Raw genomic sequence first — 18,122 nt, 5'->3', positions numbered from 1 at the left:
CCTCCCCTCCCCCTCCCCCTCCCAGAGGCCTGCCAGTCGGATTTTTCTGTCAGCGTCCCCCCACCACCTCCCTGCTCAGACTTCCCCAGCCTCCTCCACACCCCCAGCCCCCGGGCTGTCCGTGCGGAGCTGCAGGTGCGGACCAAAGTCGTTCCTTGCCACAGAGAGGAGGAGGGTGAGATTTGCTTCAGAAAACATTTGAAACTGAATTTCTTGTCTCATCTCAGTCCTGTCCTTCACGTCCCCTCTTCCTCCGTCTTCATGCGCTGACGGCACGGGGCTCAACAATGAAAACTCAAGTCCCACCCCACTCTTGCCCCCACTCTGTCACGGAAATGACTTATTTTTTAAAATTTCCTGTCGGATTTTTCCAGCGTGTAAATTCAACATTGTCACTAAATCATACCAAGTAAACAGCGATGAGTCATTCCCAGAAATTAGTCTCACGTTAAACCAATTATTCAAATGTCCGAGAGTAACACGAGCTAGGCGCAGCCTGGGGAAGGGCTTGTAACACCAGATGCACAATAATACAGACAGTCCAGCCACCCCCACCCACCCGCCTAGCACGCAGACTGCTGACCAGCTGCCTCCGCTCACGGGGACACGCCTTCCTGCAACCCTCAGCAGAGGGAGCTGACACGACGGCCCCGTGGGCCGCTTCAGAAAATTTCAGTCAAACAAAACCGGAAATTTCCTTTAAGAAGTTCATCATCGCTATTTAGCTATTTTCTTTTGATACCAATAGTTTATTGTCTCTAAATGATTAAAGAACACATATTCTGTCTGCTTATATATGTATATGAGTGTACGCATGCGTATGTGTGTGTATTACATAGCATATATCAACAGGGAAATTTTCTTTAATAAAGGTATCTTTTCAGAAATATCAGTTTTTCAAGACTGTACTCAGAATGTTAGTTACTTACAAACAGTCTGGAAGAACAAAGAGAATCCTATTCTGAAGGATTTAATTTACAGAAATCATTTTCACTCCTACACTTGAAAGACTGATACTGGATATTCTTTCTGCATTTATTTACAAAGAGAAACAGAATCTGTGATCCTACAGAGAAAACTGGAAGAACCAAGGGTGGCCAACGATGTCCCCGGCAGACAACCATCACAGAGCAGTGGCCAACACGGAGTGTGGGCCACGCCCAGGAGGCGCAGGCAGCCGGGAGGCCGTGGGGCCAGGCCGCCTGGGTCCTCAAGTGGCCCCACCACCGACTGGCTGTGTGCGACCTTCGGCGCGTCACTGAACCCTGATGGATCTCGGTTTGCAAATTTATCAGATGAGGATAACCATGTCCCCCGCTCTACGAAATCCCGTGAGGACAAACACGCTGGCGTAGTGAAGGGCTGGAAGGAGTCTGTCCGGGAAGCACTATACACTGCTTCCTTCCATGACTGTGACTGTTCTGTTATTATTCATTTTAGAATTTACATTTCCTGGGTCTTAAATAAGGTTTAAAATTTAATTTTCCGATCTTAATAAGTGGCCATGATTACTGATGGCTTTCCAAAAGAAAATGTAGGTACTCCCGCATGCGGACAGAGCGTTGCCAGCAGCAGCGCACAGGGCGTGAGCGAGGAGCTGACCCCGGCGACCGGGCAGAGTTCAGCCCGGTGAGGGGGAGGCTCTTGGTCTCTCCTAGTCATATGACCGAGCTTGCTCTCAGGAAAAGGCAGAAACACATCGCACAAATATGTAAAAGACCGATGAGCGCTTCATGGCGTTTCCCCTCCAAGGTGAGCTGGTGCTGCAACATAAATCTGAACTGAAGGAAGCGCACGGCTGATGACGGAATTTTCAGGCTCCCCCACTCCCGGGAAGGCAGCAGCGCTCAGGCGTCATGAGCGCTGTGCAGGCGCGAGCACCCCTGAGGCGGCCTCGGGAGGCTCTGCTCTGAGGGCTGACGTGGCCAGCAAGGGCCCACGCGTGGCTTTCCTTTCCAGGGCCCGGCACCCAGCAGCCCCCTGGAGACCAGAGAGAGCAAGCCGGCGCCTGTGCAGAGGAAGGGCAGCGACCAGCTGGCAGCTCACAGGTGGAGCAGGAACCGGCGCGGCCCCCGCCCCCCTCCCTGGCCCCAGTTCAAGGCCGCTGCCTCCTCAGGAGCCTCGTGGAGAGGCTGAGGCGCTGCTCCCAGGGCCTCGGGGAGAGCGCTGTTCAGTGAGCCGGGCACCGGGCCGGGCCTTCCCTACACGCTGTCGTTACAGAGGCGGAAGGACAGTGGGAGCCGGGCTTTGGAACTGAACAGGATGAAACAAGACACGCCTACAGAGCGGCTCGCTCAGCCCACACAGCGCAGGGGCTCGCACGGGGTCGTTGTGAGCATATCCGAAGCCTCGAAAAAACGTGTGAGGCCAGTAATGTGACCTCATTTCACAGACGAAGAAAGACTCTGAGAAGTGACGTGTACCCAAGCTGCCTTGTTAGTAAGTAAAAAAAATAGAATTTGAGCTTTCTTTTTCCCCAAATGAAGTTCCCCACCTTCCTGCTGAAGGTGAGGGTGTACTGGTGTCAGGAGCGGGGCGGCGGCGGGGGGAAGGCTCACAGCGAACCCTGCAGCCCCAGCGTGGGTGCTCTCCCAGCAGCTCTGCTCGGTTAACGAGACTCATTTTGGCGACTGACCCCTGCAGGAACCAGGGGACCTCGGCGCCACCCTTCCCCTGGGCAGCCTGGTCATCACCCATGACGCCGGGAATGAAAAGCCAGAGTAGGAAGCAGAGAGGAGGGATCCGGGGCCCAGCCAGGACCGAGTCCCTGGAGGCTGCGGTCCGAGGACCACTGCGGAGGGTCCGAGGCCTTCAGCCTGCAACGGTCAGGGACAAGGAATGAAAAACTGCAGTGGAGAATGCAGCCCCAGCCCAGGCGGCCACGTCCTGAGCCTCAGGCAGGTGCTGGGTCCAAATTTACATCGTCGGTGCAGTGTTAGAATCCCTGGTCAAGAAATTACATTCATATAAAAACGGGCTCTGAGGACCCCAGGAGATGGAAGCGAAAGCCAACCGCTCTGTGAGAACAAGCCCACACGACCCAGGGACCGTGAGACACAAGGAAGATGAGCTTGCATTACAGCAATAACGATAGCACGTCACCGGGAGAGAGAACCAGAGGCAGAGATGGAGACGGGCAGAGGACGGGGTGCAACACACGAGAAAAGTTCTATCCCAGGGACTAGAAATGACAAAAAACAATCTGAAAGAGAAAATCAGCATGCCTCAAGACAAAATACACACAGAGAGCACACAATGAAGGAATAAGTGTGTCTGAAAAAGATTAGATCACTTCCAGAAACGAAAGATATTTTAATGAAACTACCAAGACTGAAACTGTCCTAAGTCTCACAGACCCTCCGGTGGAGTTCAGAGCCCATCAGCCTGGCAAACAAAGGCCTGCACAGTCAGCGGGCCAGCCTCCTCTCTGGCCTCATCCCCTGCCCCTCTGCCACCCCGCCTCCCACTTCAGTCCTGGTGAAGCCCAGCACACAGCACGGGGTCCCACGCACCTGCTCACAGGTGCTGTTCTGCCTCCAAAGCCAACCCTCTCTTCCACCTGTCTCTTTCTCGGTCATCCTTCAAGGCCCAGATTCTAGAGGTTCTTCCTGAGCTCTGGGGTGAGCCATTTGTACCAAGACTTAGAAAGTTTCTAGTCCTCATTCTGAATACTTTTCACACACCACTTATTCTACTGTTTTCACACCTGTCTCCCCCGTTACAGTGTGAATTCCTTGAGAGTAAGCACGAGGCCAAATCCATCTCTGCGTTCCCAGCACCCAGAGTACTTGCTGGTACACAGCATATGGCAGATACAGATTTGTTGAAATGAACTAAAAGCTCTCACCGCGATGCCAAATAGCACGTTCATTTATATTTGGAGTCAAAATTATTCCTGATTTTACTCTTAATTGCAACACAGCAGCAGATTTGAATTCAAACTAAACTCCACGGCCTGAGATTAAATATCACTCTTGGTACATTAGAATGTGATGGGTATGAAATTAAATTCTATTGGAACGAGATAAGCAACAGGCTTTTAAAGGTGGCAGGGGAGCAGTCCAACAGTGACTTCAAGTGTTGATGGAAAAAAAGGCTTTGTATAGGAATGCAACTTTGATCCTCTTAATTTTCAGTTGCTGCCAGAAAAAAAAAAAAGAAATATGCTAAAGATCAAAACTGTTTTAGATGTGTGATAGACAGTTCCATTATATTTTTTTTAGAAAAGAGAGAACTCTCTAACATTTGAAATAAGAGCACTTTTCTCATTTAACCAAAGAAACGAAGCCTGGGGAGATACAGAGAAATCTCACAACGTCAAAAGCTCTCAGATTTTATTAAGTTGAGATATGTAGTAGAAATCTTGAAGACTCATGCACTCCGCAAAAGCTAATGGACCCAAACCAGAACACCTGACAATAAAAGATGAATTCGAATTCCTATTCCTCTGAAGGGGGAAAAGAAATAATGTTTAATACGTTGGAAGAATAAGCTTTATTATTTTCTCCCCCTCCCGCCTTTTACACACACACCCCACCTACCACCCCCATCTCAGCTATTGTTTGCTGGCAAAACTATCCAGAGCCTACGCTAATGTTTTGCTTGTAAAAAATCCTTCTATTAAAAACACAGTTGCAATTGTCACTGTGAAAGCCCCCAGGTCTCGGGCAGGAGGGGTCGAGGTGCTGTACTTCTCTGAAAGCAGAACAAAGAAGGAATTCCTTCTATCACTACTGAACTCAGCATACTCTCTTCTTGTCACAGAGAAAGCCCAGAATTCTAGATTCGTACCCCTTTCCCTTCTTAACAGTATTCTCCTGTTATTAGTAAAGTGATTCATGTTCATGGTAAAAATTACAAAAAATAAACGGAAAAAAAGAAACACGTCCTTAATCTCACCAGCCAGAGATAACTACTATTAATACTGTAGTGTACTTCTTTGGGGTCATCTTGCCATGCACATACGTATTTGTGCAAATATATATATAACACAGAGATTAAAAAATGCAAAAGCGGGGGCTTATGAAATATAATGGTGTGTCCCGCTATGAATTCCCACCAATCACGATGTCATGAGTACTGTACCAACAGAGTACAGGCTCTCTGAAAACATGATTCTTATTGGATTCATGTAATAGTACTATAATTTACTGAAACATTTCCAATTGATGAAAAAAGTAGGTTGTCTGTAACATGATCAATAACGCTGAAACCTGCATAAGCATAAACGCAGCCGACCGTGACTGAGTGCTCATCCTACCTCTGACAGGGACGGCCACGTCTCCTCCTCACAGCCGCCCTTTCTGAATACGACCTGGGTTCTGGTGAGTAAACTGAGTTGCAGGGAGGCTAAATAATTTGCTCCGGGTCACCCAGCTAGCATTTAGCAGAACCCAGGTTCATTTGGTTAGGCTGGTTCGAGCCTGAGTTTCTCACTTACTTAGAACCAAATCTATGATAATCTTCATTATTTCTAATCCATAAAATATCTTTGGTTATTCTGAAAAAAGTTGAATACTATCAAGATGTCTAACATCTTTAATATCTTACTCTTTAATCAGTTCCAAATTTACGCTGGTGCTTATTCCCAGTGAGGTGAGCTTTTTCCAAACAGTTGATCAATTATCCCGGGTTCACTTTTAAGACAAACTCCTTTTCTCTCTGGGATTCTGAGCTCGTGTTAACTTCTCAGGTGTCTGTTTCTAAAGGACATGATCTCTTCCACTCACCTACACACTTAGGCACTTACATCGTTGATTATTTTAACTTTAGAGTTTATTTTAGAACTGTTGAGATAATTCTTCAGTTATTTTCATCTTTTGTCCAAATTCTGGGATTCCTCCCTCAGCACGATTCTAATTGGCCTAGCAATAAACAAATAAATGGGTCTAAAAACCATTAGTGCCTTTACAATATTCCGTATTTCCACCCGGGAACAAGGCCTCCCTCTCAGTTTAGGCGGCTGCCTCCCCTCGCCTAAGTCTCTTGATACGAATACAGCGAAATACTGTTTTTACTTCAAACACAAATCCGTTTAAAACCCCTGGTGTCTAGAAACTGATCATACGGGGCAGTAAAGAAAACGGGGTCCCAGGCTTTTGCAAACTTGTGAGTCACCACAGGCAAAAAATTACTTCCCCACCGTCTTCCCTTTGGTATCTAGAATATGAATCACACTTCTGAGAACCACGTGTGTCCCCGGGCGCAGTTTTCCACAGGAGTCTCAAGGAGTCAAGGCGAGACTAGAACCCTTCACCACGAAGAAGACAGTTCAGAAGAGCTAAGGAACGTGATTGCCGGCAAGAACAAAGCAGTCCCACACGTGCTGTTTGACAAAAGGTGCCCCCTCTTAAGGGCTCACACCACGCTGTCAAAGATTTCAAACCCTCTTTCTGCAGTGAACACGGAAGCAGCAGAGAGAGCAGGAGAAGCGGGTCCGGAGGTCGGAAGTCAGCCAGCTACTGGCTCCAAGCAGGTGACCTCGCCACCCCGCGCTCTGACTAGCCGGTAACACGGTGAACTCAGCCAGCGTCCAGTAACTCCTCTCATTGCAGGTGCTGGGGCAGGCGTGCCACAGCCAGACACGGCGTGTCCCACCTTCCGGGAGCCTACAGGCTGGTGAGGAAGACTCGCGGGACTCACAGGAGGAAGGGCGTGGAGCCCAGCTAGCAGGCAACGGGAACGGACAACAATCAATTACTATATCGTGTTTATCTATTTGGTATGATTCTTCCTTTCAAATAATGTCACGCCTTCCCCACAAAACAAAAAGCTGATCACACTGCAAGATACAGGAAGAGGTCGGGGGGCCTTTAAGAGGGAAAAATGTGCAGCTGCAACAAACTACACCGTAATACGTGTCCCCCAGGTGGGAATTTTAATTTCGTTTACTGTAACAGGAACTGCATGTTCAGGAAACTAATGGTGACAGTTTGATTTATGAATTCTGACATATTTCTTGAACTGGGATTACATTACAAAGAAGTGGAATTCGAAGCAAGCCGGCTCTTGCCTATATATTCAATCTTCAAATCAATAAGCCGAGGTTCTCTGCGGCTTGTTTCTGACAGAGGAAGGCACAGTCTCACCGAGACAGGCCACACACCTGTGCCTTACAAGTCCCTTAGCACCCTCTCAGAACTGAGCTACGACAGACTTCGGCATCCGCACAGAAAACACTTCAGTGCTTTACTAGACAGTAACAAAGAGAAGTTCCACTCAGAAGCATTTGTGGACAAACTGAAGAGAGGAGGAAAAAAACGAGATTCTCATTCTAAAGAAAGATCTCATGTTTGCTTCCTGCCAATGTCCCATCTGTTGGAAAGGTAATAAACATAGAATACGGAATATGAGGATTACTCTACACTTAGTAAATGCCTGCAAGTGTTGTCTACAACTTTCTGCTTAAACACACACAATGGGGAGACCCTGGAAGGAACTCGATCTCCTCTCTCACAGTGAGGCTGGCGGGGGAAGGGGAGAGAGAAGGAGCTGGTAAGGGACACCAGATATTGTTAGATACTTTGCGTAAGTGATCACAGTTAATCCTTCCAACCCCATAAGGCCTGTGTTACAGTTCCCATTTTACACACGAGGAAGCTGAGATTCAGAGAGGCTAAGTCACTTGTCCAAACTGACACAGCTAAAAGGTGGTGAAATTAAGGGGCAAATCTGGGTTTCTCTAAGACTCATCTGGATTCTTTGTCCTACTCCAAGCCTTCTATCTGTTGCAAGTTCCTCCGTAAGCATCACGTGTATTTATGGATCCAAATATTACAAGGTGAGGAAAGGCAAGGAGCCCGTGCTCAGAGACCCCGAGGCCAGGACACTGTCAACGGCCTGCCTGGAACTTCCCAACTAGTCAGGCACACAGTTATGGTATCGAAGCTTATCAATGAAAATGGAAAAATGTGCACCTGGCATAGAGGGCAGATTAGCCTTCGTCACCCACGAAGACCAAGGGAAAGGGGTTTCATGAAAGACTAATCATTAAGGGAGAAGCAAGGAACAAGCGGCGGTGGTGGGTGGCTAGCAAGGAGCAGGGCTTGCTACAGCAAAACCGAGCGGTACCCAAATTCCGTTCTGTACACGGCCGGGTTTGCCAGTGGTCGTTCGTGTGTGTGGACCACACCACGCCTTACGTGAGAACACCAGCACGCATGCTGCAGTACGCACCAGCATTAACCACCAGTAGTATCTTTACGCACAGAAACCCGGGGTCCGGGCAGAGGGCACAGTGAAGAGCAGACAGGCAGGGTGCAGAGGGGAGCGTGGCGCAGGAAGCTGCCCTGATGGACCTGAGGTTTCGCAGAGAAGGCGCCTTGTGACCCCGAGTTCTAAAGGCCACCTTACGGGCACTGGGGTCACGAATGCAGGCTGGGAAGTGCACACGGGGCTGGCACAGGCCGAGAAGGCAGGCGCTGGCCTGGCATGAGGACAGAGCAAGGGCCCTGCTCCCCGACCCATTTTACAGCAGCACAGAGGGAAACACCAGCACACACCCGTCACGCACTCACTGCTCTGCGAACAGCCCCTCAGCCAGTTCCGTGGGTAACCGTTAGGGCAGCCGGTACCCACGCGCAGAACATGCTCTGACCTCCACGAAGAGCAATGGCCTGAAGAAAATAGTTAGGAACAGCAATCAATTTTTTTAAGTTTCAAGATGTAACAGGCAAATATGCTGCTTAAGAACAATTCAAACAGAAAGAAATCATTAACAGAAGAAAGGGGTTTAATAGTTTGCCTGCTCATGGCTCTTCACATCAGGATGTGAAAAGCTGAAGGGTGCCCCTCCCCCCAAAAAAGGCAGCTAAAAAATAATTATGTTATGAATGTTTAACAATTACAAATCTAGTCTAAAACTTTAAGATTAATGGAAAAAGTACAATCAGATCTACAAAGCCTAAACTTTGGATTAAAAACATTTTTTTTAATTATGTGCAAACATTATGCTATGTAGATGTTCTTACACTCTGACATACAGATACAGATAAGTTAAATAAAAATAAAGAAACTTACAGTAAGTTATAATACATTTAAATAGGATCTAAACATGAAAGACTTTCAAAAGTAACTACAGAACCCAGAATTTTGAGGAACATTAATTTTCATTTGAAAAAGTTGTTTTATTTTTACTCATGTCTTTGTTTGCAAATACAGTCAGGAAATTTTACAGTAAAATAGGGACTCCTTGAAGAGGAGGGCCGTGTCTTATCTGCTTTACATTTTCAGCATCTAAACCTGTGCTCAGAATGTAGTGGACGTGACAGGTATTTTAAAATGAATTCTCATTCAGGAAAAATTTACTGAATGCTTACTATGTGGCAGGTACAATTTAGACATTGGGACTAACACAACGGGCAAAAGATTTTAATGAAACAGGTTCACACAGGTTTTTTTTTTTAATATGTATATATAAATGAAATCTACCTTCATAATAGCTCATTTTGAATTGGACGGGCCAAATAGTTATTGCCTTTCCACGTTGAACTTTTCTATATGGAAGAGACTTTTTTTAAAATGAAGCCATGCCTGCAATGAAAGCCATGTTCTGTGTGCACGCGTGTAAGCACACGGCATCGCACGTGGGAACGCTGGGGCTCCTTGCCATCAGGAGGGGGAGAGAACAGCCCAAACCGCGTTTGCACAGGGCCTCTGGCGAGTGGATTCAGCCACCGAAACTGTGGACAGCCCGCCTTCGCTGATGGGATTTCTTTGGGGGAAAAGAAGGCAGAAAAACTAGACAGGTCACCTGCTTATTCATTTTGAAAAATGCATTCAGCTTTATGAAAAAAAAAAGTTCTGCTTTTCCTTTAGTAAAGCATTTCACTTAAAGAATTTATGACAATAATGAAGAAAAGAAGAAGGGGGAAGGAAAAAGTAAACCACACATTCCTATTCTAACAAAGAAGCTGGACACTGTTTTCTACGTGTTTACAGCATTAATACCCATGTGCCTCTTACCAACAGAAACCAAAATAAAACCTCCATTTCAGGTCCACAAAGGTTTAAAAGTAAACTGATCACTACAGATGCAGCAGGAAAATACCACGTAAGTCAAGCACGAAACACAGGGCAGCAACAGAAGTCACTAAGTATTTGAGAACATCTCCCTGCCGTGACTTGGTAAACGGAAGTCTACAAATTCCTTTATGATTCAGGAAATACTACAATCCATCCTGTGTACAGACTTAAGAGTTCAAGACTCATGGAAGACTGGGTGAAACACACTTCTGAGCAGACTTTTCAATCTGAGCCCAGGCAACCTGACTCTCTTAAATACAGCCCACAGACAGGCAGGAAGACTCTCGTCTTTTCTGTCACTATGTGCAGCCCAGCTCCTGTCCTGGCCGAGAGGGCTGCCCCCAGCCCAGGCACGGCTCCCCTGCTCCCCTCCCTGGCCTTCCCCACGCGGACTTCTGTTAGAGCCACGCGCCCCTGCAGAGCGCCCTGCTAAGGGGACTGTCTTCTCCAGAGCATGCACACGGGCAGTCTTGCTGAATTAAATCGCACTGAATCAAATCTCTCTGAACCTTGGTTTCTTCATTTAGAAAATGACAATACTATCTTTTCAGCCTTTTCCACAGACGTGTCATATGACTCCAAAGAACTAATGCAGATAAAAAGAACTCTGCAACGGGGGAAGGGCCACCTGCCCAACTCCAGGGGGTGCCACCCAGCAGGGGGGCACCATGCTCGATGCGATGAAGTTACACAGACAAGCACAGAGAAGCTGGGCTTAAATGGCTTCTGATCAAACCCCAGGGCAACCAGGCAGTGCACAAAGATTCCAAAAATAAGTGTCAATAACTTTGGGCCTGGTTCAGCCAGGCAAGGATGGTCCCAGATGCTCCCAGAGCGGAAGCTTCATAGGAGGAGACACTTGTCTGTCTTGTCCATCTAAGGATCCCCAAGGCTGAGAACACTCACATTTGATGAATGGGTAAATCGGAGACAGAGATGTGGGCAGCAAAAGCGCGCCAGACCTGAGCCAGCAGCGGGCCCAAGGGAGACCCAGGTTCCAGCCTTCAGCACCCTCAGCCTCAAGCCATTCAGGAGGTCCACTTTAAACCCCTTCCTCCAAACCTCTGGAAAGCTCCCATAGGAGAAGGACCATGGTACAAGCCCAAGAGCTCTGCAGCTCACTAACTGGACGGCCCCTCTCTCGGTGTAGTTAGCAGAACCTGCTTTGCGGGGCTGGTGCGAAGACTACAGCTGATAACACAGGAGTTCACCAAGCGCAGTGCTGGGACGTGGCAGACATTGAACAAATTATCAGTCCTTTTCTCTTCTGCGTGAGGGATGAGCTAAACTTAGGTCTGATGAACCAAAATCCCCCTCGCTCCTATCTTTAACCCTTAGAGCAGAGAAAGAGCCAAATATCCCCTTAGGCCCCAGTTTATGTGGACAGGGGACAACAGCCATCCAGGCAATACATGAAGATTAAGAGCATGGTGACAAAGACCCGCTACGTGATCACCCATTCCCCGCTTCTTCAAGACTAATCAAGGTCACCAAGTGCTAGTGAACGCCACCCTCTGAGGCCACGATGAGCAAGGCCAGTGTCTGCAACACCTGGATTAAATCGGGATTTGGCTGCAAGGTTATGATGGTGTGTTAAGATTCTTCCAAAGGAGGAAAAAAAAATTCCAGGCGTGATGCTTTCAGGTTAAGGCTTTCTGTTGGCACAGGTTAAAAAGTAGGAGAAACAGAGGCATTCTTATACTCAAAGAATGAACTCCTTCCTACCTTCAAGAGTGTGTGCTCAGAAGCCAGCAGTGCCATTAGCACCTACACACGTGAAGGAACACAGCACTGACTTCCCGCAAGCCCTGCGACCTCTCCACGGCGGCACTGGGCACACTCCATGTTTACCTACCGAGCAACCTGATCCTGACTTCGGGGAGTTATTTCATAAGCCCTTCAAGGGTTACTACATTTTGTTCCTTAAGAGGCCAACCCAAATTAGCAACAAAAGAATTAAACACAAGAAAACCACCTCTTTTGTGCTTCTCAAGAAAGGCAGTCGTGGGCATTAAAAAGGTAAAGGTGTTTTATTGTCTACCAACCTTTTCCTACAAAACTCAGCCCAGTAATTTTCCGAGGGGAGATTAGCAGTCTTCTCTCCACACCTGCTTGAAGATGAGGAGTCATCAAAATGGTTTACAAGAATAGTAAGAGAGCAAATTATCCGGCATTTAGTTCTGTGTTGTGTCCTGTAGGAATTATTCCAGTCATCAAAATTTAGCATCTTCATTTGGCCGTTTTGTTTTCAATATTATCTCTCCTCTGTTCTTCAGACTGGATGACGTCTACTGATCTGTCTCCAAGCACCGACTCTTCACTCTGTCATCCCTATTGAGGTGTCAAGCTCACTCAGTAAAAATTTTACATTTTATTTGGGTACTGTATTTTTCAGCTTGAGAACTTCCATTTGGTTCTTTTTTTACAGTTACTATTTCTCTGCTGAGATATGCTGTCTTTTCATTCATCCAAAGCATATTTTCCTTTATATCTTTGAGCATAATTACAATTGCTTTAAAATCCTTGTCTGCTAAACCCAACATCTGTGTCATCACACAGTGAGTCTCCATGGTATTTTTTGTCTTCATAATGGATCATATTTTCCTGTGTTTCAAGTAAGTTTGGACTGTACCTTGGCCATTGTGAATGCTATGCTGTAGAAAACTCTAGACTGTATTATATTCTTCTAAAGAATATTGATATTTTGGTTTTAGCAGGTAATTATCTTTGTTGGATTTTTACTGTAAACTCCAGGGCGGCAGCTCAAATCTCAGTACAATTATCTTATCCTTAGTTTTGGTGCTCGGAGCCTGCCCCGTGCATCTCTGATGAAGGTATCAGCAGCGATTTAGGTAACTGGTCACGAAATTTGGGGCTCGCTTTCTCCTTTCCGGGATTCTCCCCTTCACTTTCCAATGGCTGTGGTTGCTCCAAACTGTCCTTTCACCCTTCAAGGTAAAAGAACTACAGATTCTCTATCAGTTTTAACTGCCCTGAATGACACACTCCCTGCGGTGCCCCTCTTCCAAGTGTTATTTCAACTCTCAAATCTACCAGTTTGTGTCAAATTTGAGTGTCTTCACATAGCTGTCTTTTGTCCAGTTAATAATCATTATTTGCAGGAGAATGAGTCCAATAGTAGCTTACGAGGCTAGTAACAGAAGCAAAATCGACACAACTTACTATTTTCCCAATTTTTTACATTTTCTCACAATGCACTGGGTCATGAACTCAGAAAGAGCTTTGGCAGGCAGGGTGTCCCTGATTCACATGGCATCAGCTGGGCAACTAAGCAACCAAGCTTGGAACTAAGGAGCCGAGCAACTGCCCAAGTTCCAAGATAGTTTTCCTTGCTCACATGCCTGGTGCCTTGGTGCTCCCCAACTAGCGCCTTTCTCTCACTTCACTGCGTCTCATCCTCCAGGGCCTCTCCACAAGGACTCGGTGATCTCAGGGAATGTGCACTTCTTACATGGGGACTGGCTTCTAAGAGGCTAGGTATGAAATCGGCCAGACCAGTCACGGGCTATACCAGAAACGGTATAGGATCACTCCCGCCATGTTTTATTATTCAAAGCAGTCACAGGGCTTTAGCCATTTAGATTCAAGAGGATGGAAAAATAAATCTAACCCCTGATGGGGGAGTGGCAAAGTCACACTGCAGGAAGACATGCAGAGTAGGGGATATTTTTGCAGCCATTTTGGAAAAGTAGCAACCGCCACATGTATATTCAGTATTTGATGAAGCAAAACAAACGCCACCCCAAGTAAAACTCTAGAAAGATACAGGCAGGCTCGTTCAGTGTGAAGCGTGTGGTCCAGTTCTGCGGCCGTCTTTTTTACCACCCTCTCACAGTATCAGTATAATTACCCCTAAGTTACTCAGTACAAAAGAGGTTTCCAATGGCAGTCTACTGGGTTTTCAAAGACTTAATACTTAAGTATTACGTCCATTTCAAAACGTCTGGAAGAAATGCTTGTGGTGCTATCATCCATAAATGTAGGGCACAGATGCAAGTTAAAGACTTTGTTTTTTCTTAAGATAATGGTCAATAAAAACTGTTTATTAAATGTCGACCACGTGCCTGAAAATTTCTAGGCTTTGTTTTCCATTCATTGTTCTCCATCAATAAATAGTAATGTTTAAATGCACAGGCTTAGGACAAATACTGACTATTTAAAAGAAAGGAGACTGGCTCAAACACACTGAAGACAAGTACAATGCAAAATCACAAACTACAAACCCTAAGACAAACCAGCACGACATACTATGTCCCTCTGTGGTAACAGATACACAAGCCTCAAGCTACTTTCTCAGCACCTCAAGCTTTCATTCCCCAAAGGGAGTAATTCTAAACCCTGTATTTGATATTCTAAATAAAGCCATATATGGATGATGCATACTGAGGAGCCATCCTACCTTGTCTTGATTGTCTTTATTCTTGTAGCACAGATTTCCAATCAGCCGAATGAGATGAGACTTGAACCCCTCGGCCATATTTGAGATGTCACCTTCTGCCTTTATGCAAGCACAGGTGCTGAAGATGTTCGTGGTGTCACTGCCAGCTACATGGATCAGCCGTAAAAGATCTACAACAGCAAGAATAAACTTCATTTTCCGTAGAAAAACTTCAGTGTTTTAGCCTAGTTTTCCATGAACAAATCTAATTTATTTTAATGGATTGAAATAAAGCAAAAGTAGAGCCGTGAAAGCGTTCTTTCAAATAGTGATAAGACGCTTCCTCTGCTTTTTCCTTCAGAATTTTTCATGGCTCTGTTTTGGGGAGACAAGCCATCAAGATTACCCCAACTCTGATTTGCTATTTATCCACAAAGAAAAGTTAGCTAAAAAATTTCCACCATCTTTCTTAGAAAAAAGTTTCCAATTCCAACTTCTTTCTGAAGGAACACGTGCGACGACTACAGTCAGCTAAGTCTGAAACGCGGCACTTGTCGGGCAACCAGCCTGTGACAGAAACCAAGCGGCGCGCTGATGTTTCCCTCAGGGTCCAGATCATCTGAAGGCAGCCTGTGCTCTCCGTTCGTCTATTTTTGGCTACACTCAGAAGGAATGAATTCGATTCTGTTATACTCTACGAAATGCTTCGAGGCAGCCTATGAAAGTAGATGATCTTCCCGAAGCTTTATAAGTGCTCCTACGTTATCTCATTTAATCCTCTCCACAAAGTTATTAAAGGCAGGTCACTTTCTCAATTTTATAACGAAGAAATCAGGCTCAGAGAAGTCAGTCATTTGGCAGAGTTGAGCTGACAACGCACGTTTGCCCCAAACACCTGCTTCTTCCATGACGTTCCGCTGCTCGGGTTTGTGATGTCTGACTTTAACTATCGCTAAAGGCACCGCATTCAAAAACAGACACTGACAAGAGATTCTAAACACCTTCTACAGCTCACTGCTAACTCATCTACCCATCTAGACACAAATTCATCTTTCTTATTAGCATATGGGTCTCCGGAATAAGAACAGTCTTTTTTTAAAGAAAAAAATAGCAAACAGTGAACAGCAACCATACGCCTGGCTAACCACAAGGAACAGGTTGTACGTGAATTATTTTGCAAACAGTTTTTTAGCAAAGATGGTAATACTTCAAACAACGGATTCTTGTTTAAAACAGTTTTTTTGTAAGGACTGAATACATAATTACTATGTATATGAGGCACTATGCTTCATGTTCCATAGTATAACTGGGAAAAATTTACTAACAAATTTGGTAAAACTATAGAAATATAAAAATCGCCATCATGGTCCAACCCCCCCGTCACTGTCCTAACCGCCCCAACACCCCCACAAGCCCCCACCATCCCCATCACAGCCTCGGCTCACAAAGCACCCACTGCGTGCACCCGGTGGAGAGCATCCTCACCTACTGAGCAGGCAGCACAAGTTCAGCAGCAGGTGCGTGGCAACGGCCTGAGCTGTCACCAGAACATTGCTGTTCCTTCCAAGAAAAATATCCCCCAAAAACTAAAAAGTACACCAATACACTGAAAATTAAGGGGCTGCGTTTGAACTTACACTACAGTACAAATCAAAGATTTTTTTAAAATTAAAAACAGTAATATGTGTGGTATTTCTACTCACCAACCACTCTTTCCAGCAGGCCAGGAAAAACCTGCAGATAGCCGAGCAGGTCCGTGTTAGCAGTCATTTCACACAGGACATCAAGAAGCCTAATTGTAGCCAGTGCCTCCTAAAAGTCAAAGAAAACATGGCGTTTAAGGCAAGTTAAATGATCTGTTATAAATAACTCTAGGAGAATGAAACATTAGAAAAAATATTACAGAGAAAGTGCTTTTAACACATCTTGAAAGAGAAACAGAACCAGCAAGAACAACACAGAAGTATTAAACACGTACAGCAAACATCCGCCGAGAAGGATGCGAGATTATGTGTCCTTGGAGCAGAGAGTCAGAAAAGTTCTTATTCAAGCAAAAATACCTTCCAATAGTGGAATAAATGTTCAAAATTACTAGCTATGTACATAACATTTATGCAAATACTTTCTTTTTAAAGCGTTTCCAGCAAGCAAGTTCTACTTTAAAGATACAAATACCCCATGAAATACATTAATTTCTTGTCCACAGGAATTCTGTAAAACGCTGTGGTTGAAAGCACTCAGGCTGCAAGAACTTGCATTATTCCTGGGTAAATATAAACCTATATGCAATATCTCAGTAGGCTGGAAAAGATAACATTATTTGAAAATGTTAGTTCACATAATTACTAAATAATTTGTTATCAAATAGATTACATGATTAAGAAACTACCAGCTGCATGGCATGAGGCAGTCTAAATAAAATCTGTAAATGCAATTTTTGCACAGATTTTTAAATGTCATTTTTAAAGTACACATTATTTGACAAAATGAGGTAAATAATATAAATTTAGGTCATAAGTTCTTTTTTCAAATATTGTATTTTTTTGGTGGAGGGAGGTAATTAGGTCTATTTATTTATTTATAGAGGAGGTACTGGGGATTGAACCCAGGATTTTGTGCATGCTAAGCATGCACTCTACCACTTGAACTATCCCCTCCCCCCCAAATTTAGGTCATAAAGATAACACTCCTTAAAAGAAAAATTACTTCCTTTTTAAAATTCTAAGAGTGTATTCATTATTCTCCAATTAGGAAATTTAAAGGTAATTTTTTAATATACACTCTGAAATCTCAAACAGCAAGAAACACACATTTTTAACACCTTGTAACTTTAATTTTGCTTAACAGCTTTCACTTGCTAGTTAAAAAGTCAGGGGGAAATATCTAGACTAGAAAGTCTGAAATTAGCACCATGCTGAAAAGGCTCGAGCAAAGTCAGCACGCTCTTCTGTTAGTTGAGCAGTGGCCCAGACCGTCATCTTCAGATACCACTTCTCCATCAAGAAACGGCTGAGTGATTGGCTGCAGGTCTGGGGCAGGGCACGTACAAGACTGGCCTGGACATCCTGTCATACCAACTAGCAAGATGGCTGTCAGAGACCACTCACAGCATGTCAGGACGACATGTCAGCAACCTGCAGAGACACTCACTAGCCAGCAATGGCTCATTAGAACATTAGGAAGAATTATAGCTAAAATGGCTGAAAACAAGTCAAGTGGCTTTTAAGCCATGACCTCATAATGATTAAGTTCAACTGAAACAACTCACTCATCATCTTTGGATGATGCCACAAAATCAGCTCAATAAACTGAAGATTGGTAATCAAAGTGGGGAAAAAAATCAAGCATTCATTCTGCTTTTCATAATCAAAATGTACCTTGTATAACCTAATAGCTGATTAGGAGAAGCTTCTCTTTATAAAATATTCCAGCTAAAAAAACGAAAAATCATCGACCGAGTCTGAGCACCACCATTTCACAACCCCAAAGAATGAACGGATCTGGGTAATAAGCATGGACAACTGGGAACACCGCAAAAGAAAGACAACCCGACATTATACACCTCTTGATGGAAGTATTTATCACCAACGATAAAATACACTGGAAAGAAAAAAATAATAAAATGGACTTGAATCTGAACAAGCCTCTGGAAGGAATTATCGCCTGCAGAAAACACGAGGAAGAGAAGGGTACATTAAGC

The 18,122-nt window shown here is 45.1% G+C and overlaps 1 protein-coding gene across 2 annotated transcripts in view; it reads right to left on the bottom strand.

Moving 5' to 3' along the window:
- Positions 1-18,122, bottom strand: part of ATXN10 (ataxin 10) — a 146,150-nt gene that overhangs the window by 62,450 nt on the left and 65,578 nt on the right. For both annotated transcript variants that reach the window (XM_031673669.2, XM_072973693.1), the window contains exons 8-9: positions 16,126-16,234; positions 14,444-14,613 (exon numbers count right to left, since the gene is read on the bottom strand). In XM_031673669.2, coding sequence (XP_031529529.1) covers positions 14,444-14,613; positions 16,126-16,234 — 279 coding nt within the window. The remainder of the gene's footprint in view (positions 1-14,443; positions 14,614-16,125; positions 16,235-18,122) is intronic.

The sequence above is a fragment of the Vicugna pacos genome, chromosome 12 (assembly GCF_048564905.1).
Source record: "Vicugna pacos chromosome 12, VicPac4, whole genome shotgun sequence".
Taxonomy (NCBI): domain Eukaryota; kingdom Metazoa; phylum Chordata; class Mammalia; order Artiodactyla; family Camelidae; genus Vicugna; species Vicugna pacos.
The sequence above is the reverse complement of the archived record's forward strand: the minus strand, read 5'-3'. Positions and strand labels throughout refer to the sequence as shown.